Source organism: Leptidea sinapis, chromosome 2, assembly GCF_905404315.1.
Source record: "Leptidea sinapis chromosome 2, ilLepSina1.1, whole genome shotgun sequence".
In the NCBI taxonomy this organism is placed as follows: domain Eukaryota; kingdom Metazoa; phylum Arthropoda; class Insecta; order Lepidoptera; family Pieridae; genus Leptidea; species Leptidea sinapis.
This window is the reverse complement of record NC_066266.1, coordinates 23,049,920-23,077,115: the sequence shown is the minus strand read 5'-3', so window position 1 is coordinate 23,077,115 and position 27,196 is coordinate 23,049,920. Positions and strand designations below refer to the sequence as shown.

Genomic DNA, 27,196 nt, shown 5'->3' with positions numbered 1-27,196 from the left:
CCGACACAGATAGTGCTCGTCCTCGTGCTTTAATAAAAAATTTAAAATAATCTATCCATACCATATGGTAGGGGAGCGTCGTAGAGACCTATTGGGTTGCAAAGCTTAGATGATAAGATGATAAAAAAATGTTATATGATATATACCTTTTCATCGGTGGGGGAAGTGGCTAGTGGTGGTTAGCATGATGCGGGTATGTAAGGGTTGAAAATGAAAAAAAAAATATCGAGTGCGTCAGATTTTCTAAGGGAGTGTTAAGTGCACCAAAAAAAAAAGCTGTCATTCACTAATCTGACGATTTCGATGGGACGCAAACTCGCGGCCATTTAAATAATGTGCAAAAAATTCGCCATTTTGAAATACTCAAGCGCGTCAGATTAAGATATATACAGTTCATCATTATGTTCTAAACGTACTGACTCATAATTTGACGATTATCTAGAGATATTCGCCTGACCTGACAAAAAAAAATGAAAACCGGTTCACCCTAAAGGCCATCCCTGCAACTTCCCGCTAATTCCATTCATGGGCGCTTAAAATTGTAGTTATGACATTTTTGAGCTCAAAATATAATTTATTTGATATTTTGAGCTCGCTGAGTTAAAATAAATAATATTTTTATGCATTTGAGCTCTCCCAGCTCGAAAGTCTGATAGAAGTTTCATAGATCACTATTTTTGGAATTTTCAAACCGTAATAACTTTTGAATGGATCAAGCAATTTTTACGCAGTTGGCGGCATTCGACGCAATTTTATCATCCTCATAAGAATTTTCTAGTTTTAATTGATCGAACCAAAAAATTCGGAGTAATCCCGAAAAAACACTGTTTCGGGTTTCTTTTGATCACGATATCTCTCGAACGAACGTGAACGACGTGATTTGTCACGTGTATTTGTTCAAAGGCGGATTAGTTTTTGAAGTTGATCGATAAAGCCGTTTGAAAGTTATTTAAAAAAAAACACTCAAAAAAATTATTAATAGCAATGTGCGTGATATAAATCATTTAATGATGATTCCATCGACAATTCGAGGTTATCATAATATGTTCCTCGAGACTTTCGGATAACCGGCTTGCTCCGACGTTATTCCAAATTATTTACACTTTTTTTTAATGTTTCTGTTATAAATTTGTTTTTTGTAAGGTACTTTCACCACAAAATACACATTTTAAATTAATATCACTCATATTAAATATTTATAAACTTTAATTCTCATAAATAATATTAACTTTATAGACGAATTTTTGTTATTTCGGCTTGCGAAAATCGGCAGATTATATATTTTCATTATTCTTAAATTATTACCTTCAAATTAAAAAAAAATTAGCTACGCTCGAGAATGTCGAGATGTCTTTTTTTTACAACTTTGCTGCCCTCCCCTTTCTTTACGTCACTCTCTAATTGTCAGATTAGTGGAATATACACTTTATAGGATGTAATTAATTCACCCTACCTTAATCTGACGCGCTCGAGAATTTCTGATGGTCAATTTTTTTTTACTAATCTGATCCTGTATCCTTCACGGGCGGCCTTATATATGGGCCTCATGTTTGGTGGAGGTACTTAACCGGGTACAAGGTATCCCCCTGTATATTAATCTGATGCGCTTTAGTAAATCCCGAAATCCCCGCTTGGGCTCCCCTACTATCGCTCAATACAAAATACAAAGTGCAAATAGCAAAAAACCCTTACTTACAAAATTTTTACATGAAAAGTCTATAGATATATGTTTATTAAATGAAACTTTAAAATACCGGATATAATATTTACAATAAAAACTCTAAAACCATCATAATGGAGTAGCAATACTCATTAAACCTTATTTAAAATATAATATCTTACACACTACTTTTTATGAAGATATTCAAACCATTGCTCTGTCCTTGTCTACTAGTAGTGGAAATTTGACTATTATTTGTGTTTACTGTCCTCCTAAGGGACATATATTAATAAATAGATTGCAAAATATTATTAATAATCTTCCAAAACCTATTTTCATCGGTGGAGATTTCAATTCCCATCACAATGCATCTGGTTGTATATCTACTAAAAGCAGACTCCTGGATTTATTTAATGTAATAGATAACTTAGACTTATCGGAGGAATCACAGAATGCACTTGGTATCTTCTGTGATTTATCTAAGGCTTTTGATTGTGTTCAACATTCAACGCTGGTCAGGAAGCTATGTCACTATGGTATAAGAGGATCTGCACTCGATCTTCTGATCTCATATTTAAATAATAGGATTCAGAGGGTCGAGGTGAATGGCAGGAGATCTCCTGGGACCCGTCTCCTTATGGGGGTACCACAAGGGTCTATTCTTGGACCGTTCCTCTTCCTAATTTATATAAATGATCTACCTAACCTTGTAGAAAAAAACACAAGGTGGTATTGTTTGCGGATGACACTTCACTTATATTCAAAGTGAAACGAAGCCAAGTTTTATATGACGAAGTAAACAATGCTCTATCTGACATCGTGTACTGGTTTAGCACCAATAACTTATTGTTAAATAGTCATAAAACCAAATATTTTAAATTCACCGCGCCAAATAAAAAATGTAGATGCGAATATTTTATTAAATGGAGAGGTGGTAAAACCAGGGGAATCTGCTGTATTTCTCGGCATTACTCTTGATTCCAAATTGCAGTGGGCCCCCATATTGAAGGATTGGCGAATAGGCTTAGTTCTGCAACATATGCGGTTAAGAAAATTAGACGGTTATCTGACATAGATACGGCGAGATTAGTATACTTTAGTTATTTTCATAGTATTATGTCCTATGGTATATTGTTATGGGACAGTGCGGCCGATATTAATACTATCTTTGTGCTGCAGAAGAGGGCTATTCGCGCGATTTATAACCTAGGTCCTAAAGAATCATTATAACAAAAATTTAAAGAAATAAATATTTTGACTGTTGCTTCTCAATACATTTTTGATAATGTTCTGTATGTCCATAAGCACATTGAGGAATTTTCTAGAAACTGTGACATTCATAATGTTAACACGAGGAATAAACATAAACTTCTTATGCCTACTACTCGGTTGGGTAGAGTTAGTAAGTCTTTTTTTGTTGGGCGATTTATATGCTTCTACAATATGATCCCAGAAAATGTACAAAACAAATGTGTTACGAAATTTAAAAGAATTGTTAAGAAACGTTTGTGTGGGAAAGGTTATTATAGCATAAACAATTTTCTTAATGACACCACGGTCTGGATATAAAGCGAACACCCTCAGGCTCTTTAATTATAAATGTTTATTGTACGATATTACATTGAAATCCATATTTTATATTAAAAAAGCCCGCTGAGTTTCTTGCGCCCATTCTTCTCAGGTCTGACGCAGTCTCTTTTCAATAGGTGGTAGTTTTTGACGTTCAATAAGTGATTTTAAATCCTATTTTGAATAAAAATATTTGAATTTGAATATGTATTTTAAACGATGGCAAATTTATTACTTTCAATAACCCAGGGTGAAATACTTCAGCCATTGATGTTTGTTTCATTAGTGCTGGCCTCTCATTTCTATGCGATTGGTATATCCATGATGATACTATGGGAAGTTAACATTATCATCCAACAATAACAGAGATCTCAATTTGTATTGATAAATTTCACATAAATTCTCCAGTAGATAGAAGACTATCTCAGAACAGAAAAAGATAGGATGGAATAATTTATGTAACTCTTATAATAGAACTACTCCAATAAGTAAGATTTGGAATCTCATCAAAATGTTCAAAGGTGTAAGAGTAGGCATTAAATAGACATAGACATAGACATATTTTATTTCACATCATCATCACACAATTTAATTTACAAAGTTTTATTATACACCTTAAAGTAAAACATAACAATATCGCTTAAAGTTAAATAATATTTGTGAACATAATTATATATTTTACAATAGAATCGATAATGATGCGAAAATGGACACCGCTCAGCGTATGCTGTAGCAAATGCTACAGCGCTGGTTTTCAGCGTAGCCCATTACGAGACAAACTCGCGCTGTGGTTTAGAAACGTTTTAAAATTTTTAATTACTTACAGCATAACACATACTTACTTAAAACTGAAAACCTACCCAAATACCTTATACGTAGAAAAACCAACATTAAAGAATAAAGAAAGACAAAAATTACCAATATAAAAGATACAAAATATGCAAAACTTGATAAAAAAAATATAGTACACAACAAAAAATACAAACACTGCGATTACAATATAAAATTAAAATAAAATAAAATAAAGCGAGTTCAGAAAATATATATATTATATATTATATAATATATATATTCAGTTTACCTAAGATAAATCATATGGAGATGAGTTTATTTCTCCACTTCTAGAGTACTTATCCAATAAAAGACATTTAACTGAGACTAATGACTTAGATAATTTATATAAATTAAACAATGATGATAAACATTCAATTTCACATTTAACGATCGACCCATCCAAAAGCAGTGTAATGATTTTTGGACATGATAACCCAGTTTATAATATTTTTATAATGGACGAATTATTAACAGAGTAAATTCAAAGAAATTTTTGGGCATAACAATAGACAGAAAACTAACCATTTGAAGGACATATAAAAGCCATATAAAAAGTGCACTTAAGGGATTAAATGTTATGAAATGTATTGCTGGTATATCCTGGGGAGCAGATCCCAAAAAACTTTCAATTTTGTACAAATCTAGTGTCATGACAGGAGTCACTTGACTGTAGCTCACCTGCACAGCAGGCATGCAAATAAATTAGATATTTTACAGAACAGAGCTCTGAGAATGGTATCTGGTGCAATGTGTTCAACTCCCATAAGGGCCATGGAAGTTGAAACAAAAATAATGCCTTTAATTTTGAGGCGGCTTTTGTTTGCAGAGAGATACTGTCTCAAAGTAATATACTCCAGAACTGCCCAACATACCTCTAGAAATAGATATGAAATTTTGTAAAATAAGAAAACAATCACAATGGCCATTGTTACTCCTTTTCTTACCAGTGTATTTTTCAACCCTTAAGACAAATGAAAAACACAATAAACAACAATTTAGATATGCTACAATTTTTAAGTAATAATAAAACATTCTATGTTATGTATACTAATGGAAGTAAAGGGAGTGACTATGTACATTCTGCTCTATATGATCCACAAACCAAAAAATTGTAAAAATTTTGTTCTACATCAATCATGCTAAATTTTTACAGCAGAATCATATGCAGTTTATCAGGCATTAATAAGAATACGCGAAATTCACAACTTTAAGAACTTTTTAATAGTAACAGATTCTTTAAGCTTAATAAACTTTTTAACGGTTTAACTAATCTTACAGTTAATTTTAAATCTACCTATATCCTCTTTTTTTATAAACGAAATAATATATAAATAGCACCTTGAGCATATTCAAGTGGTCTTCCTATGGATGCCATCACATAATGGTATAACAAACAGGTAACAAATTGGCTGATAAGACTGCATATGAAGGTATTAATTCAGTTGATGTTAAAAATGTTATAGAGATTCCTATGACTAATTGTCTCCAACATATTGACCATGATATACAAAAGTTATTGTTAGACATGTGGAAGAAAGACCAAGATAATAAAGGAAAATGGTATGGCCGCATACAAGAAAACATACCTTTCAGACCCTGGTACAATCAATTGAAGGATTGCAACAGAGATTTTATAACCACGATAAATAGATTGCGTTTTGGCCATAATACTGCACCGTCACACCTTGCAAGATTGGGTATTGTTGAGAATAAAATTTGCCCACATTGCAATTCCAATGAAGGAACTATGGACCACCTTATTTTCGACTGCCAAACATTTCTGATTGACAGAGTTGTGCTGGCTAGTGAAATCTGTGACTCCAAAATTTTATGTGATTCTTCATCCCGCTCGCCTCCACTTGATCAGTTATTAAGAGAAAAAAGAAGTTAAAGAAACCATTATATAAATATATTAAGAATACAATTCTAACAATATAAAATAAAGTGAAGTGATAAGTGAACTGTGAAATGAAAAGTATACATATATAGATAATAAAAAAAGACTCGACTTAAAGATCTTAGTTACCAGGTCATAAAATCCAAAAAAAAAAAGGATCTCAAGTCGGTTTAAATTTTTTTGTACCTTGAAATTATTGAAATACCTACCTGAAAAGTAGTATGTCGTGTACATGATATTTTATTTTAATCACAGACTCCTATGTTCAAATAGTTTCCTGTTGTGAAGTTTGTAAATTTCTTGGAGCGATCTCATATTTTCATTTTCACCATTCCTGTACTTAAATGAGTTCATAAGTTATCGATTTTTCCCTCAACCAGCGCAGTTGAGCTCGTTGAGTAAAAGTGTTCTGTGAGTTGAGGCTGCCTGTTAAACAGAATGTGATAAGGTGTTTTCCTGTCTTATTTTTGATTTGAAAAAAATTAAATATTACTGCCCTAAAATAGATTTAAGTTGAAGATTGTCATCAAATATAACAGCAGATATATTAATTTACCAGGACTATTTGTGTGTGACTTACACCATCAAAATGGATACTCACAAATACATCAAACAGGAAGACATGGAACAGGATATATAAGGTAATTTCCAGATCATTTCAATATTTCTCTTGTTTCAGTCATCATTAACAAAATCCAGACAAATTTTTTAATTGTAATAAATTTTATTCTGCATCTGCCATGAAGCAGTTTGGGTTTTGCAAGAATTCCGTGGGGCAGTGCATTGTAATGGGCAAAGCTTATATAATACCATCACCAGAATGTCCTGCTTGTCTCGTACCTTCTTGTCATAAATATAACTATCGAATATATAAAATTCTTGTTTCCTGGTGTTTGTTACCAAAATCCTATGAAAGGTCTGCAATTTGTATGAAATTTTGTGTGCATTGGGTCTGAGCATTGGTCCACATCTATTTTCCATACCCCTACATGATAAGGGTAACACACCCTTACTGTATATGTATATATAATTATATGTATCCTTGTATTTGCAATCATTTTCACAAATAATTAAATTAAAATTAAAAATTAATAAAAGTATTTCTTCAATATTTCAGTGGAAAGTATTGGTGTGGATGAGAATACTAATGAATATGAAAATAAACAAAATGTCAAGCAGGAGATAGAAGAAAGAAAACAAGAAATGGCTGGTAATAATTCACACTGTGTTTAATGGCTCACACCATATGAGTATTTTATTTATTTATTTGATCCAACAGTGATAATTACATTAATTCAAGCAACAATAAAATATATAATCTAAGGTTAATTCTAAATGCATTATCGTTTAAGGTAGATACAGCATGCAATTAATATAAAGCTTACAAATATTTATATCAAATGAAGTACTTATACATAATTCAAAAACCATATTAACTTATTACCGAAAAAAAAACATGGTGAATTAGTTCTAGGTAGTACGCTAAATTGAAATCAGTTAAATATAAAATATATTTTGTTAATATTACAAATTATTTAATTTATGACATAATAAAATTTTTCTTCGGAATGTTTTGAGTGAGGCCCCAAAAGGATCCAAATATTTGCAACTATCGTTTAGTATTTTAGACATCCTGGAAATTGGTGAGTTATTGCCGAGAACAGTTTTTCGAAAAGGTCTTTGAAGAAGTGTTATTGCTTTGCGGGGATATCGAAAGGGAACATTAAATTTAATCTTGGAAACTAAATCAGTATTACTATGATAATAAAGCCTTAACAACATATAGATGTTGTTAAATCTCTTATATAGAAACATCAAATCCAACAAATCTCTTCTTTGGCTCAAGCTATGTATATTAAAATATGTTAGCCTTTCTTTATACAAAGAAAGTTCTTTAGCTTTTCTTTGAGAGAAAGCTAGATGATAGAGAAAACGCCTTTGTATCCTCTCAATTCTAAGGCAGTGTGTTGAATAATGTGGCCTCCATATGACACTACCATACTCTAGTACACTTCTTACCAAGCTGTTATATAAAAGTATTTTGGTGTGTACATTTCGGAATACTTTGCTGTGCCTCAGGACAAAACCCAACATCTTTGAAGCTTTACTGACTATATTATTTATGTGTGGAATAAATGTTAGCTTCTCGTCAAAGACCGCACCAAGATCCTTGATAATATTTAGGTGTTTTAAAGGAACATTAGCAATGACATAAGGGTAATAATTGGGATTAACTTCAGGATTATTCCGAGTGAACGATATACAAGAACATTTTTCTGTGTTAAGTACCATTCCGTTAACCTTACACCAATGATACAATCGATTTAGATCTTCCTGTAAGAGTTTAGCGTATTCAAAGTCCTCAATGATCTTAAGGAGCTTAATGTCATCAGTAAACATGAAGGGTGTTGAGTGTTGAAAACTAATTGGCAGGTCATTAATGAAGGTATTAAAAAGTAAATCTAGATTCTGCAATTTCTTTAAAATTTCGCGTTTATTGAGTTGAATGTAAGATCAATCCCCATCGATCAATTCCCAAGCAACCAAAGTGGAACTTTTTTTTACAATCTATACATTGCAGATGTTTGTCCTTGTCTTTATTTACGTTGCAACATCCCCACGATGTCTGTTTCTCTGTCATAATATCAGATCTTATAATGGTGCTAAGAAAAAACAATTATTTCAAATTAAAAAAAAAAATGCTTTTTGATGAGGATCGAACTTGGCTATATAAGAATATTTCGTCAATTGTATACCACTGGTCCAATCTGCAGTTATCAAAATTTGTGAAAAAGCGCTATTGATTTGACAATTTTATATTTTTTATGTAGATGTGGGTATATCTTAGTCACCAATAATTTGATTCACCTTCACTGTATTTACGTTGATATGTATTCATTTTTTTTTAATTCTATTTTAATCGTTATTTTACACTTTTACTGCCATATATATAACAAATATTACTAAATGACATAATATGTTTATTATAATATTTTACTTTTAATATTGTTTTGTGAACAAAAATATAACACGTCTTTACACTTCCAATTTGGCACTTAACTTTTTGGTTAATAATTAATTTAATTTTGAACCGTTGGATGGATTTTCTAATTTATGTACTATGGAGATTTAACACTTAGCTATACATTGATATAAAATTTCGAAATATTTATTGACTTTGGCCAAGTATAAGCAATTTTAACTTTACGAGCGTTTAAAAATACTTGTAGCCACGCGCACGGTACGGCATACGATTATAAATCAAGATGTTTCTCACAATAACTGGTTATATTATTATTTTTCTTGGAAGAGAAGTACCAACTAGCAGTTGTACAGGTCACCTGATATTATGTGATCACCATTGCCCATACTCAATTGTAATTCCAGAGGATTTAAAATTGCGTTTCCGATCTTGTAAAGTGTAGAAGAAACATACATAATAACATGCTAAACTAGATTGAAATGTGTTATTGAATGTGAGTGTGAATATAATATGCATGTTTGTGAGGATCAAAAGGGGTGCACAGTGGTGAGGGTCACAAGTTCTATTTATTGCAACACAGATTTTTAAACAGATAGGTGCTATAATCGCGACATTAAATGAACACATGTGTAAAGCTATCTAACTTTTATCATACAAAAATAATTCTAAAATTTAATGTAAATAAGTGACATTTTGAAATTATCAAACAATCAAATTATATATTTAGTAAACAAAATTTTTATCACCCTTACATGGTGGTATAAGATGGCAAGAAGTAGGTTTCAGTGCTTACGCTAGAGCGGCTACTAGATTTATTAAAGGTTGTTTATTTATTTATTTATTTTAGATGTACCAACAATAACTCTACTTAACATTAACAATTGATTTGCACTAACATACTAATTCTAGGTTGGTTATTCTAATAAGGTACATTCAACATTTTAATTTTGAAAAAGTTAAGTAACTTAGTAATAAATCTCAATTCTAGAAACTATACAAAGTAAATAATTATAATGTGGTAAGTGTGCAATTACAAAAACTAAAAGTAAGAATTAATAAGTCATTATCAATCTAATACAAATGATTATCTACTGTGGTTGTTATTTTTTCTAAAACTTTATTTCTATATGACTTAAACATGTCATGAATAATGTCAACTGTTGTACCGATGATATTATGGAAAATTGATTTATTTAGGTGATTTATGTATTTTATCTTTGAATACTTCGTTTTATGATTATGGTTAAGTAGTTCTTGTACCCGTGTGTTTATTTAGTTTCGCCTTTGTGGTGCCACCTTGTATATACAGTAAAAATAATATGTATTAATAAAAACTTTCAGATTTCTTGGATCTGCCTGAAATTCTTACTGATGTGGACTCTCATAAGGAAATAATGTCTGCATCTGACATGCAAAACAATGTGTTTGTCAAACAAGAATGTAAAGACGAGATAGATGTGGTAGAGCATGAGTTACCAGGTAATGACTGTATGATTATATTTGTGACACATCTAAGCTAGTTTGTATTAACAATATCACAGGGTTTATTGGACAGAATGTTGTGATATAGCATGGATCATATTCTTTAATAATTTATAAGTATGCATGTATGGAAGCATTATAATATTAAATTTTTAATATTTTTGAAAATATATAAAGTATGGACTGCATATAGAAAATAAATAAAAATATAATTAAAAACTTTAAATTGAAATATTTAAATAAGTGTACTAACAGTGAACAGTACTATACAGACAGTGTACATTGACCTCTGGATCATGCTTGCTGCGAGTAGATTTTGAGGACCGCGTCAGGTCATGTCTGCAGGTCATCTGGAAGGTGTTAAGGAAGGCAATTGAAGAAGGAAATTGGCTTCGAAGAAGTAGGGGTCATTAATAGATCACGGTCATATTTCAAGCTGACCTAGATTATAGCGCTCTCAAATAGCGCAGGAACACCACATTCTGGTTATATACCACAGTAAATATTATGGTTTGGCTGAGTAGAGTAACCATAGCGCCCATAAGGTTCTCCATACATCGTGACATTTATTTCGTCTAAAAAAGTCTGGTTTATTTTATTTTGGACAAGTTGTTAACCCATTTTGCAACTCTCTCATGGGAGGACTTGATAGAAGAGACGAGTTTCTTCCAGGACTTTTAGGTGTTCGATATATAATTGATATGCACAAAAAATTATATACATTGGAGTAAAGAATGGGATCATATCAGGAAAATTGAGATACTCACATCACATTTCTTCTTGAGCTATTTGACATACACGATGAAGCCCAAATGTCCAGACTAGACCACGCAAGTGCGCTGATTTTCTCACGTTTCTCAAAAAACATTTTACATAGCAGGCCTGCTAAATCTCACGTTATCTCACACAATTTATAATGTTTTAAGTAGAATCGCTCTATATTTTTAAGCTTTTACACAAGGTTTTAAAGGGATTAATTAGGATAGATTGTAGGTATCGCGTCACACGAGTGCGGCCATCAAGGTTTTTACTGACAACAAATACAGGTGTTTGGTAATTAGTAGCGATTGGCGTACTGGTGAGCTAATTGACCAAGGGAAGGAGAATGAGCAAGGAAATGAACAAGTGGTACACTGCTTTTCAATTGCAATTTATTATCAAAGAAATCATAAATTGGCGCGGATTTTAAATGAAACTGAACAATACCAGTGGGAGGCACCTTTGCACAGGATGCTGGCTAGATTATAGGTACCACAACGGCGCCTCTTTCTGCCGTGAAGCAGTAACGTATCAACATTACTGTGTTTCGGTGTGAAGGGCGCCATAGCTATTGAAATTACTGTGCAATTGAGTCTTAACATCTTATGTCTCAAGGTGATGAGCGCAAATGTAGTGCCGCTCAGAATTGTTGGGTTCCTCAAGGATCCTGAGTGGCACTGTATTGTTATGGGCAGGGCGTATCAATTACCATCAGCTGAAAGTCCTGCTCGTCTCGTCCCTTACTGTCATAAAAAAACCGAATGACCTCCAGGACTATAGGATATGGGTACCATCATTTAAGGCGTGTACAGTTTTCAAAAAGACCGACAATGCTCCTGTGATTTCTCTGCTGTTGCAATAGAATTTGGGCGATAGTGATCATTTAATATCAGGTGACACGTACGATCGTATGTCCTCTTCTTCCATAAAAACATGCATGACACACTACTGGAACTACCAATGATGAGTCTTCAGTTATTCATATATATTTAATATTTACAGGTTGGTCTGCGGAATGGCAGTTAGGTATGATACCCCAAGAACAATCAGACTGTGATGTATCAGTCAACCAGCTCTGTAGTAAACAGCTCAGAGTTAACTTAGTGAGGTTGGAGAATTGCAATGGTAAGATTACGCTCTAACACTTAGTTTTTAGTAAAAAAAAACCTCGGCACAGATAAAATTATTTATTCGAATTTCAAACCATTTAAATCAGCCCAAACAGACATATGAAACCTTGTATGCTATTCAGGAATATGGGTATCTTAAAGTTTCATGCGGCATAAGTTTAAGGTTACCATATTTCAAAAATACAATTGAAGAACATAAATCAGAAAATACTAATAATCTTTCAGTGTACAAAATTATTTCTTGCAAAAACGAACAAGCAATATCTGGAATTCTAGTCTAAGAACACTCAATTAAGTTGCCATTAGACAAAATACACTAAATCAAAATAAGCAAAGCTGTATTTTTTTTCAAAAAATAGTATTTGTAATATATTTTTAAATATAACGATAATAATTTTTATCCTACAGTTAATAAAAACAAAATGCAGCACTAGAATCAATCTGATGATTTGAAGAAACACAATATACTACATACTGTTGAAAAGCCATATTCTTGTAATGAATGTGGTAAGAGCTTCCATCAATCAGGTCATTTGAAGATACACAATAGACAACATACTGGTGAAAAGCCATATTCTTGTAAAGTATGTGGTAAGAGCTTCGACCGATCAGGTACTTTGAAGATTCACAATAGAATACACACTGGTGAAAAGCCATATTCTTGTAAAGTATGTGGTAAGAGCTACAATCAATCAGGTAACTTAAAGAAACACAATAGAATACATACTGGTGAAAAGCCATATTCTTGTAAAGTATGTAGTAAGATCTTTACTCAATCAGGTCATTTGAAGATTCACTATAGAATACACACTGGTGAAAAGCCATATTCTTGTAAAGTATGTGGTAAGAGCTTCTATCAATCAGGTGACTTAAAGAAACACGATAGAATACATACTAGTGAAAAGCCATATTCTTGTAAAGTATGTGGTAAGAGCTTCAATCAATCAAGTCATTTGAAGATTCACAATAGATTTCACACTAGTGAAAAACCATATTCATGTAAAGTATGTGGTAAGAGCTTCAATGAATCAAGTGACTTAAAGAAACACAATAAAATACATTCTGGTGAAAAGCCATATTCTTGTAAAGTATGTGGTAAGAGTTTCTCTCAATCAGGTGCCTTAAAGAAACACAATAGAATACATACTGGTGAAAAGCCATATTCTTGTAAAGTATGTGGTAAGAGCTTCTATCAATCAGGTAACTTAGAGAAACACAATAGAATACATACTAGTGAAAATCTATATTCTTGTATTGAGTCATATTCTTGTAATGAATGTGGTAAGAGCTTCAGTGAATCAGGTCATTTGAAGATTCACAATAGAATACATACTGGTGAAAAGCCATATTCTTGTAAAGTATGTAGTAAGATCTTTACTCAATCAGGTCATTTGAAGATTCATAATAGAATACACACTGGTGAAAAGCCATATTCTTGTAAAGTATGTGGTAAGAGCTTCTATCAATCAGGTGACTTAAAGAAACACGATAGAATACATACTAATGAAAAGCCATATTCTTGTAAAGTATGTGGTAAGAGCTTCAATCAATCAAGTCATTTGAAGATTCACAATAGATTACACACTGGTGAAAAACCATATTCTTGTAAAGTATGTGGTAAGAGCTTCAATGAATCAAGTGACTTAAAGAAACACAATAGAATACATACTGGTGAAAAGCCATATTCTTGTAAAGTATGTGGTAAGAGCTTCGACCAATCAGGTACTTTGAAGATTCACAATAGAATACACACTGGTGAAAAGCCATATTCTTGTAAAGTATGTGGTAAGAGCTACAATCAATCAGGTAACTTAAAGAAACACAATAGAATACATACTAGTGAAAAGCCATATTCTTGTAATGAATGTGGTAAGAGCTTCAAGGAAGCAGGTCATTTGAAGATTCACTATAGAATACATACTGGTGAAAAGCCATATTCTTGTAAAGTATGTGGTAAGAGCTTCACTCGATCAGGTCATTTGAAGATTCACAATAGAATACACACTGGTGAAAAGCCATATTCTTGTAATGAATGTGGTAAGAGCTTCAAGGAAGTAGGTCGTTTGAAGATTCACAATAGAATACATACTGGTGAAAAGCCATATTCTTGTAAAGTATGTGGTAAGAGCTTCAGTCAATCAGGTAATTTGAAGATTCACAATAGAATACACACTGGTGATAAACCATATTCTTGTTAAGTATGTTGTAAGAGCTTCAATCAATCACGTGACTTAAAGATACACAATAGATTACACGCTGGTGAAAAACAATATTCTTGTAATTAATGTGGGAAGAGCTTCACTAAATCAGGTTACTTAAAGATACACAATAGAATACATACTGGTGAAAAACCATATTTTTGTAATTAATGTGGTAAGAGCTACACTAGATCAGGTTACTTAGCTGTAAGGAATCATAAATTCTTATAAAGTATGTGATACGAGCTTCTATCTATCACATCATTTGAAGAGACACTATAGTATAGACACTGGTTAAAAGCCATATTGTTGAAATAAATGTGGTAACAGCTTCACTAAATGAGGTGAATGGAAATACAATAGAATACATACTGTTGAAAAGCTATACTCTTGTAATAAATGTGTGGTAAGAGCTTCAATAAATCAGGTGACTTAAAGAACCACAATAGATTACACACTGGTGAAAAACCATATTCTTGTAATGAATGTGGTAAGGGCTTCAATCTATCAGATCATTTGAAGATTCACAATAGAATACATACTGGTGAAAAGCCATGTTCTTTGTAAAGTACTTATGTGGTAAGAGCTCAGAATACAGAACAAACCAGAAGGAGTGTTCAATCACATTTGTATGCAGCGAATTGTGTCCAAAATGCCTCCCCGCCCGCACCTCACCCGCCCAAGTAGTGTGGCCAGGCACCATTTCCTTACCGCTTTTGGGGTAAAATTCAAAATGTCATGAAGGAGCGACTAAGTTATTTGGTAAAAATGACATTAGTAAAAATTATATCATTGCTTGATAAGGCGCAGTTTATTAATAATAAATAAATGATGGATGTTTATATTGTGAAAGAAATATTTTGATATATCTTATTTAAAGATGTTTAGGAGTAAATATTTATTCGATATTAAATAATAAAAAAAAATTACTTAATAGAGCTTACTTTTAATTTTGTGTTGGAGAAATAAAAGGCGCTATGTTTCAATATATATAGAATTTATTAAATTCAACTAATAAATGTGAAAATATATATACGCACAAACGAAAAGTGTATTTAATGTAACCGAATACAAATAAAGTGAAATTTCTTCAACGACGTTTCGAATAAATTTTAAAATGATATTAACCAAAATTCAGTAGTGACTAGAAAATATTTCTTTTAAGTTTCCCGGGGTTGCAGAGAGTGAATTTCGAATGAGGTAATTTTTGGAATCCAAGATATGAATTCGTCGTTTTCAAGGTTTTTCCGGGTAGTAGATATTAAATTATTGAATCATTTTTTAAATCGAAGATGGCTCCGGCACAAATTATAATTTTGATTGATTATGGAATATGGATGTCATTTTCAAAAATCTCAGGGTGCCGAGAACGAATTAAGGATCTTTTTTGAAATCAAAGGTGGCCGCCGCGCCAAATAATGATTTAAACAATATGAATATCGTTCCAAAGATTTTTCAAGTAGTAAATACTGAATTGGAGATAATTTCGGAAATATGAACTAACTAGGGAACATAACTTTTTAGTCTTCTTAATGTTAATTACAATATTAATCCGTTGCACAGTTTGCAATAAATTAACTAAGTACAGTGCAGGTGTTTTTATAAAATTATATAAAATAGAAGATTTTTAAACTGCACTATAGTAGTGGGACGAATGATAAATAAAGAACTATTATTACTTTCTTCATGTCATACCGCATCCCGAAAAGCTTCCGTCTTTGACCATTTTAAACCACCTTTCGTATAATAAAAATATGGCTCTTCAAAGTGGCTTGAACAAATTTGGCTTCGCTTTGATAGTTTCCAAAACTCATCTAGCCGGGCTTTTTGAATTATATTTGTCCACTGAAACTTTCTTTCTTCGTCAACTTGGGAAGCTATATAATAAACGTTTAGCTTGCGGAAGAGAGCACACTTAACTATTTCATTATTTATTTGATAAATTGATTCAATGCTTAAAATTTTGCAAACGGATCTCTGAGTCTAAAAATTATTTTTACACAGCAATATTTATATATTGAATTTTTTGAAAAAAGGCTAACTATTTCATTATTTCGCAGTAATTTCTGATTTAGCAATAATAATTCATAAAAGTAATTAAAAAAAATTGTATAAACTCATCGGGTATTCGGTGGCAACACTTACGAAATAGGAGCTTAATGTTCTAAGACAAATATTAAACGTAAATTAAAATCAATATTTTAATAAAATGGTTTGGAAATGTGCTACAAACAGATGAAACGTGATCCCATCCGACTTTTTCGTATTTCTTATAGTATTCTTGCAAGTGGGAACGATACTCGACCGCATAATTATACAAAATCTGACAACAGCAACTAGATGTAAACAATACGTGCGTCGGCCATTGACTAATTTTCATATTATCGAACCACGCCGTTTGAGCGTAGTTTGCACTGCCTCAAATTTGAGTGTGTTAACGGCTTCTGGTTTGTTCTGTATTCTGAGAGTAAGAGCTTCTATCAATCAGGTGTCTTAAAGAAACACAATAGAATACACACTGGTGAGAAGCCATATTGTTGTAATGAATGTGGTAAGAGCTTCAATCAATCAGGTGATTTAAAGAAACAATAATATTGTCTAGTTTTTCTTAAATGTCTTTTAAGATTTATTTACTATTTATAATAAACAAATACGGAGTTCGCGTACAGGGAACCAAAGATAATTCGTCCAGTCGAGATCGTCGAACGAATGACTGACTGAATTTTATGGATTTTATGTAATGAACGAAAACTATTAGGTAGAAATAATACCGACATGTTATTTTAATAATTTTAGTATTCGGAATCCGATGATTAAAAAATATGCATAACTTATAATATTTTAATAAAATGAAAAAGCAAATAAGCGATCAGGAGATATAGATGTTCATCAACTATTTATCTATCAACAATAAAATAATTACCTAAATTAGTTGTATTTCTTTTGTGTATTAAAACGATTTATAAAAATATTTGTATTAGTTGGTGTAGTTGTAGCTAACAAAACTAAAATTGAAAATTCGTTGACATTCTTTTACATTCTCCAGAAGAAGTAGTCACTTCTTCTTCTGGACAGCAACACTGTTGGAGGAGACAAGAGTGCTTGTGATAGAAACTGGAATGTCAATTAATTTTCTCAAAAGCAGTAGCAACTTCCTGCTGAGATTAAATTATTGTATTCTTTATTGATAGATTGTATTCAATGTTGCCGTCTTTCACTCTTCCAGATTTCCAGTTAATAACATTCACAGTCAATTTTTTATTGGACGATGTACAAGCTTTTACAATATGATCCCAGAAAATAACACAAATAAGTACAAAAAACAAATGCGTTACGAAATTTAAAAGAATTGTTTAAAACGTGTGTGTGGGAAAGGTTATTATAACATAAAGGACTTCATTAGTGATACCACAGACTGGAATGAATCTTCCCTTCCCTCAGGCTCTTTAGTTATAAATGTTTATTGTACGATATTACATTGTAATCCATATTTTAATTTAAAAAAAAACCCGCTGAGTTTCTTGCGCCCGTTCTTCTCAGGTCTGAGGCAGTCTATTTTGAATGGGTGGTAGCTTTTGAAGTTTAATTAATAAGTGATTTTGAATCAAACTATTTGAATTCGAAGTATTCTATTGTTATTTTTTTATAATTAAGGGTAGGCTCCCATAATGATACGAGATATTAACGAGATTTTACAACTAAACTAAATATCCTATCAAAGAGAAATTTTAATATATGTATTTTCAAACATTTTTCTTTCCGTTTTATAAACTGAAAACACGATAGAAAGATATTTGTTCGATACTTTTTTTAATCGAAAACGATGCTCATTTTTAAGAATTTGGTAATTTGCTTGAGAACTAAATCTTCCATAAAAGCGAGAAAAATACTAGTACATAAAAAATACGAGTAATAATCAGTTATCAAAGACAAAATTAACGGAGCAAAAAATATCGAAAGATATTTATACGATGCCACGCGATACTCACTCTTATTGTTGTGTTGTTAGTGGTCATAAAACTACGCGGGCATTCAGGCCCGCCCCGTGACTTCAGCACGTATTTATTTCAGGTTTTGTTATCTATACTAATATTATAAAGCTGCAGTGTTTGTTTGCTTGTTTGTTTGAACGCGCTAATCTCTGGTACTACTGGTCCGATTTGAATGATACTTTCAGTGTTGGGTAGTCCATTTATCGAGGAAGGCTATAGGCTATGTTTTTTTTCTTTCAAAATTAGGGATCCGTAATTAAATTGCTATTTTGTAGCACAAGGTGTAAAATCGAAATGCTTTTTTTGCGTGCGCTGCAAAAACTATTGACAATAGAACAAAATGATGTACAGGCTATAATATAGGCAATATTTTATTACTTATAAAACTATCGCCTGAATTATACTTTATATGGCAAAACAACGTTTGCCGGGTCAGCTAGTTGGTTATATTGTTAAATTATATCGTAAAATAAAATAAGAAAGCTCCTTTATTTCAGTCTGGTTAGGAGTATCTTGGAGTATAGTTCAGTTGTCTGGCGTCCTCACTATGCTACGCATATCCTAAGACTGGAACGTATTCAGAAGCGATATCTGTGGCATTTAGGGCCGGTAAAGCCAAGAAAATTTCTTCTTACAAAGAAAGGCTGGCCATCTTTAAAATGACCACTTTGGATGAACGTAGAGAACTTCTGGATCTTCTGTTTACTCATAAACTATTGAACGGCTTTATCGACTGTCCCGAATTGCTAAATAAATTTGGTCTAAGAGTACCAGTAAGAATTCCACGTAAGCCTATTACTCCACTTTGTCCTCCACTTCGTCGAACGATCCTAGGTACCAATTCCCCAGACCCTCGATTATGTAAAATTTTAAATTCTTATAGCATAGCTGATATTGATATATTTGCTGATTCCTTAGCCAAATTCCGCAAGACCATTTGCAGCATCATTGGTAATATTTTATAATGTTATAGTGGAAAATTGATGTAACTGTGTAAAACTCATTTATTAATTTTAAAAAAAATGTTTAATTTGTAACTTATTGTAAGTATATAATACCTAAAATTAATTACTGTTGTGCATGCTGTGTTTATTTGTAAGTAATCACTACATTTAGTTCCTAGTTTTTAGTTCTACTTTTCTATATTTGTGTGTATTATTGTGATTGTAAATAAACCTAATAAATAAATAAATAAATTCTTATTTCAGTACTTATTTTCAAAATAGGTTTTTTTGTTAATAAACTTATGATTATAATCAAACCCTAAATGTTAGGTGTAGTGCCACAATACATCAGACAAAATTTTTAAAAACTATTTTTAGCCTCGCTTGTTGTACATAATATTATGTAGAACGTGTAATAATATTTTTTGAAAAATATAAGGCTACTTTTCGTAAGTTAAACTGTGATTACATATATGCCATTATGTCGAGATATAAAATCTAGTTTTACGGTTCTTTTTACGGTTCCCAGGTCGTATCTTCCCGAAACACCACACAAGGAAGCTCATTCCATAGCTTTATTGTACGTGGAAGAAAGTTCCTTGAAAACCGCACTGTGGAGGAACGCCACACATCCAGATGTCGGGGAAGATATTTTTAATTTTCTATTCTAATTTGTGGCGTGTCGTGTGAAGGTAGAATTCGGTGACAGGAATCAGGTAAAACAGCTCTTCGGCATACTACCCGTGATAAATGCGGAAGAAGACACACAATGAGACTATTTCAAATGGATCGAGGTCATACTGGGCTGCGCCAGACCAGAGATAACAGCAAAACTCCGTATGTGGCCGGACCTGCACTTTGTAGTGCTTGAATGTGGGTCGGCTTGAAGTATTACCGTTCTCTATTTATGACGCCCAGTTTCTTCGAAACTAATTTGACTTTGCCATCCAGATGACGACGGAATTGCCAATCGCTTAAGATATCGAGATCCAGTATTTCAATACTAGGCGAGGCTTTAAGGTAGGTGATTATGAAGAGCGGTGATACGACAAATGAGGAAAAGTGGTAGGTATTCGCGGCTTCCTCGGCCAAAGGGAAACATAGATGAGAAAACCACTTCTTCTATTGTGTCGTTACTTAGATAATAGCTACATCAGCTGCCATGTAGCATCGTATGAACAATAACAAATAAACAAAGTACAATCTGGTATTGTTATACCAGATTGTTTTTGTTATACCAGTTCCCTCACAAGTCAAGTTTCCAAAATTAAAAGTCACATTTAGACTTGTCGGAAGAAAAATAAAATGAAAGTCAACAAAATCACATAAAAATAAATCAAAATTAAATTGAGAAAAAATAAGAAAATTTATTTTATCTAGCAGAACACTCATGCAATACATGCAAATATTATAAAACTTATGTAGATTGTAACTTCACTTATTGATAATTGATTATTCACCATGGACATCACATAATATTATTTTTCTTAAAGTCGAAGAGTAAGATGAAACATGTCTTCTGCATTATACTTTTTGCTGTAACTCTGGGTAGGTACTTCTTAGTAAAAAACTGTTTGCAGCCTGGCGCAACTCTCTAATAAACTCGAATATGTATGGCATTGCACCAAAAATAATGGCGGCAAACGCTGTCTCGTTCTAACATATATTCGACTCTTTTGTTTGGTTTGGTTTGAGTGTCATGTGACATGTCATTCATCCAAAATAAGAGAAACTGTTAACAATTTTTGTTACGAATTTTCGTTTTCTTTTAATTTATTCGTGTATTATTCAGAGTATTATTTATATAATAAATACGTAAGACTTTCTAAGCTATACCATGTAATAAAAAATGTGTAAAATATGTGGTTTAAAATATGGCTGCTCAGATGGGAGTAACAGAATTTTCATGTCTAAATTCTTTTTGGATAAAGAAAGGTAAGCACTTATGAACAAATAATAAGCTAATATAGAATGCTTAAAGTGATTAAAAGTGATAAAGTATTGATTTAATTCATCTAGAATAAAAATTACAGTATTATAATGTATCTATAGTGTTTGACACTTTTTTATCGATTGTCGATATTTTATTTTAAATGATTTATTTTTATTTATTTCATTTTTATAGTATCTATATTTTTGATTAATAAGTTTATTACCGTTAAAGACCGTCTCAACCGAAACTAAAACGCAAAACAAAACTATTAATAAAATATTAATTAAGTTAATTGTTTTTTTCTTTGAGATAACTAAAACGTATCCCTTAGTTTAAACTAGTTAGACTTTGCTTAGGTCAATATTAAAATTAACAAAAGAGAACCTTAAAATTAGACATTATTTATGTTAATTTGTATATATATTAGTTAATTATAGATAACAATTTTGTATTGATTCCAACCCTATTATTATTTATTATATTGGCAGCTCTGATATTACGTCATTAGTTGATTATGTTGGTATCAAGTTTTAGTGCAATGCAATACATGCGACATTTCTCATTATTTTGTATGGCACTCCCGTCTCTTGAACGTAGTGCTTAAATTATCTTTTACTGTTTGTACTTTGTACGTACAAAAGGTACATTATATAAATCTTTGATTTTGGTCTGAAACACCGTTATCCAATCTTACTAAGCAAATAGTCAATCAACGAAGTTACATAGTCAACCAATAGTCGTATTTCTAACGAAACAACATTATTGGACTCGAAGTTAAATTTATCATTTTTATTGTGCGGATATTACATAACTTTAAAAAAATTACGTTGTGTGCGTTCTACAGGGTCTTTGTGGACACAATAATTTTGATTCCAAACAGTGGATGCGTATTCTGATGAGATCTAACAAAAGAGTTGTACAGAATATAATAAATACGGGATGTCTTGAATTCTTTACTTAGCATCCTAAGGGCCTTATTTGTGATGTTATCAATATGACCCAAACAAAACTTTTTCGTCAATAATTATGCCCAGATCATTCACCTCTATTGAAAATTGATGATGTAATTATAAATAATTGGATTTGATTCTTTGGAAATGTAATTACTAAACTGTTTTCGGTATTTAAATATATTATGATACAATCACAGTAAGCGGTTAGTCTATTTAAATCTTTTTGTAAAAGAATACAATCATAAACTATATTTTTTTTTATGAAAAATTTCTTATCATCTGCATAATATAATAATGCGAATGGGAGGAGTCACCGTTAGAATTATTTTTGGGAGCCTTCTCTTAACAGGCTGCTGCCAAAACTATTCGCTTCCGCTTGCCAATTACTGCCAAAAATTTTAAATCAGCCCAAACAGACATGAAACCTTTGCTGTATGTTATTCAGGAATATGGGTATCTTAAAGTTTCATGCGGCATAAGTTTAAGGTTACCATATTTTATAAATACAATTGAAGAACATAAATCAGAAAATACTAATAATCTTTCAGTGTACAAAATAATTTCTTGCAAAAACGAACTAGCAATATCTGGAATTCTAGTCTAAGAACACTCAATTAAGTTGCAATTAGACAAAATACACTAAATTAAAATAAGCAAAGCTGTATTTTTTTTTTTTCCAAAATAGTGTTTGTAATATATTTTTAAATATAACGATAATAATTTTTATCTTACAGTTAATAAAAACATAATGCAGCACTACAATCAATCTGATGATTTGAAGAAACACAATATACTACACACTGTTGAAAAGCCATATCCTTGTAAAGTGTGTGGTAAGAGCTTCTATCGATCTAATCATTTGAAGATACACAATAGAATACATACTGGTGAAAAGCCATATTCTTGTAATGAATGTGGAAAGAGCTTCAATCAATCAAGTGCCTTAAAGAACCACAATAGAATACATACTAGTGAAAAGCCATATCATTGTAAAGTGTGTGGTAAGAGCTTCTATCAATCTAATAATTTGAAGAGACACAATAGAATACATACTGGTGAAAAGCCATATTCTTGTAATGAATGTGGTAAGTGCTTCCGTCATTCAGGTTACTTAAAGAAACACAATAGAACACATACTAGTGAAAAGCCATATTCTTGTATTAAGTCATATTCTTGTAATGAATGTGGTAAGAGCTTCAGTCAATCAGGTCATTTGAAGATTCACAATAGAATACACACTTGTGAAAAGCCATATTCTTGTAAAGTATGTGGTAAGAGCTTCGACCGAACAGGTACTTTGAAGATTCACAATAGAATACACACTGGTGAAAAGCCATATTCTTGTAAAGTATGTGGTAAGAGCTACAGTCAATCAGGTAACTTAAAGAAACACAATAGATTACATACTGGTGAAAAGCCATATTCTTGTAAAGTATGTGGTAAGAACTTCCGTCGATCAGGTGTCTTAGAGAAACACAATAGAATACATACTGGTGAAAAGCCATATTCCTGTAAAGTATGTGGAAAGAGCTTCAATCAATCAAGTGCGTTGAAGATACACAATAGAATACACACTGGTGAAAAGCCATATTCTTGTAAAGTATGTGGTAGGAGCTTCCCTCATTCAAATAACTTAAAGAGACATGATAGAATACATACTGGTGAAAAACCATATTCTTGTAAGTAATGTGGTAAGAGCTTCAATCTATCAGATCATTTGAAGATTCACACTGGAATACATACTGGTGAAAAGCCATATTCTTGTAAAGTATGTGGTAGGAGCTTCACTCGATCAGAATACTTGAAGAAACACGATAGAATACATTCTGTTGAAAAACCATATTCTTGTAATGAATGTGGTAAGGGCTTCAATCTATCAGATCATTTGAAGATTCACAATAGAATACATACTGGTGAAAAGCCATGTTCTTTGTAAAGTACATATCTGGTAAGAGCTCAGAATACAGAAGGAGTGTTCAATCACATTTGTATGCAGCGAATTGTGTCCAAAATGCCTCCCCGCCCGCACCTCAACCGCCCAAGTAGTGTGGCCAGGCACCATTTCATTACCCCTTTTAGGGGAAAATTAAAATGTCATAAAGGAACGACTAAGTTATTTGGTAAAAATTATATCATTGCTTGATAAGGCGCAGTTTATTAATAATAAATAAAATGGATGTTTATATTGTGAAAGAAATATTTTGAGATAGATATAGGTTGCGGGATGCATAGTTTTTGCGAAAACTGTGGACTTTAAATATTGTATTCAAATATAACGCTAATTCATGCATATTATACCCTTTTTGATTCACGTTGTAGATGTTCATCAACTATTTATCTATCAACAATAAAATAATTACCTAAATTAGTTTTATTTCTTTTGTGTATTGAAACAATTTATAAAAATATTTGTAGTAGTAGTTGGTGTAGTTGTAGCTAACGAAACTAAAATTGAAAATTCGTTGACATTTTCTTACATTCTCCAGAAGAAGTAGTCACTTCTTTTACTGGACAGCAACACTGTTGGAGGATACAAGAGTGCTTGTGATAGAAACTGGAATGTCAATTAATTTTCTCAAAAGCAGTAGCGACTTCCTGCTGAGATTATTGTATTATTTATTGATAGATTGTATTCAATGTTGCCGTCTTTCGCTCTTCCAGATTTCTAGTTAATAACATTCACAGTCAATTTTTTATTGGGCGATGTACAAGCTTTTACAATATGATCCCAGAAAATGTTCAAAAAACAAATGTGTTACGAAATTTAAAAGAACTGTTTATAACGTGTGTGTGGGAAAGGTTATTATAACATAAAGGACTTTATTAGTGATACCGCAGATTGGAATGAATCTTCCCTTCCCTCAGGCTCTTTATTTATAAATGTTTTTGTACGATATTACATTGTAATCCATATTTTAATTTAAAAAAAAAACCCGCTGAGTTTCTTGCGCCCGTTCTTCTCAGGTCTGAGGCAGTCTATTTTGAATGGGTGGTAGCTTTTGAAGAGTAATTAATAAGTGATTTTGAATAAAACTATTTGAATTCGAAGTATTCTGTTGTTATTTTTTTATAATTAAGGGTAGGCTCCCATAATTAAATGAGATATTAACGAGATTTTACAACTTAACTAAATATCCTATCGAAAGAGAAATTTTAATATATGTATTTTCAAACCTTTTTCTTTCCGTTTTATAATCTGAAAACACGATAGAAAGATATTTGTTCGATACTTTTTAATCGAAAACGATGCTCATTTTTAAGAATTCGGTAATTTGCTTGAGAACTAAATCTTCCATAAAAGCGAGAAAAATACTAGTACATAAAAAATACGAGTAATAATCAGTTATTAAAGACAAAATTAACGGAGCGAAAGATATTTATACGATGCCACGGATACTCACTCTTATTATTGTGTTGTTTGTGGTCATAAAACTATGCGGGCATTCAGGCCCGCCCCGTGACTTCAGTGCCTATCTGGAATTTAGCAGGAGAACACGTATTTATTTCAGGTTTTGTTATTGGTTATATTGTTAAATTATATTGTAAAATAAAATAAAAAAGCTCCTTTATTTCAGTCTGGTTAGGAGTATCTTGGAGTATGGTTGAGTTGTCTGGCGTCCTCACTATGCTACGCATATCCTAAGACTGGAACGTATTCAGAAGCGATTTCTGTGGCATTTAGGGCCGGTAAAGCCAAGAAAATTTCTTCTTTCAAAGAAAGGCTGGCCATCTTTAAAATGACCACTTTGGATGAACGTAGAGAACTTCTGGATCTTCTGTTTACTCATAAACTATTGAACGGCTTTATCGACTGTCCCGAATTGCTAAATAAATTTGGTCTAAGAGTACCAGTAAGAATTCCACGTAAGACTATTACTCCACTTTGTCCTCCACTTCGTCGAACGATCCTAGGTACCAATTCCCCAGACCCTCGATTATGTAAAATTTTAAATTCTTATAGCATAGCTGATATTGATATATTTGCTGATTCCTTAGCCAAATTCCGCAAGACCATTTGCAGCATCATTGGTAATATTTTATAATGTTATAGTGGAAAATTGATGTAACTGTGTAAAACTCATTTATTAATTTAAAAAAAATGTTTAATTTGTAACTTATTGTAATTATATAATACCTAAAATTAATTACTGTTGTGCATGCTGTGTTTATTTGTAAGTAATCACTACATTTAGTTCCTAGTTTTTAATTCTACTTTTCTATATTTGTGTGTATTATTGTGATTGTAAATAAACCTAATAAATAAATAAATTGTTACTTCAGTACTTATTTTCAAAATAGGTTTTTTGTTAATAAACTTATGATTATAATCAAACCCTAAATGTTAGGTGTAGTTTGCCACAATACATCAGACAAAATTTTTAAAAACTATTTTTAGCCTCGCTTGTTGTACATAATATTATGTAGAACGTGTAATAATATTTTTTGAAAAATATAAGGCTACTTTTCGTAAGTTAAACTGTGATTACATATATGCCATTATGTCGAGATATAAAATCTAGTTTTACGGTTCTTTTAACGGTTTCTTTTACGGTTCCCAGGTCGTATCGTCCCGAAACACCACACAAGGAAGCTCATTCCATAGCTTTATTGTACGTGGAAGAAAGTTCCTTGAAAACCGCCCTGTGGAGGAACGCCACACATCCAGATGTCGGGGAAGATATTTTTAATTTTCTATTCTAATTTGTGGCGTGTCGTGTGAAGGTAGAATTCGGTGACAGGAATCAGGTAAAACAGCTCTTCGGAATACTACCCGTGATAAATGCGGAAGAAGACACACAATGAGACTATTTCAAATGGATCGAGCTCATACTGGGCTGCGCCAGACCAGAGATAACAGCAAA

General features: G+C 32.1%; 2 protein-coding genes across 2 annotated transcripts; both read left to right on the top strand.

Moving 5' to 3' along the window:
- The first annotated feature begins 187 nt into the window (after positions 1-187).
- On the top strand, positions 188-15,468 carry LOC126973820 (zinc finger protein 420-like). Its single transcript, XM_050821165.1, has 2 exons — positions 188-193; positions 12,749-15,468. The coding sequence occupies exons 1-2, from the start codon at positions 188-190 to the stop codon at positions 14,510-14,512; spliced, it is 1,770 nt and encodes a 589-aa protein (XP_050677122.1). The 3' UTR covers positions 14,513-15,468.
- A 7,486-nt stretch (positions 15,469-22,954) lies between these two features.
- LOC126974569 (zinc finger protein ZFP2-like) lies at positions 22,955-24,699 on the top strand. The gene has a single exon (XM_050822110.1). The coding sequence runs from the start codon at positions 23,083-23,085 to the stop codon at positions 24,019-24,021; it is 939 nt and encodes a 312-aa protein (XP_050678067.1). The 5' UTR covers positions 22,955-23,082; the 3' UTR covers positions 24,022-24,699.
- The last annotated feature ends 2,497 nt before the right edge of the window (positions 24,700-27,196 follow it).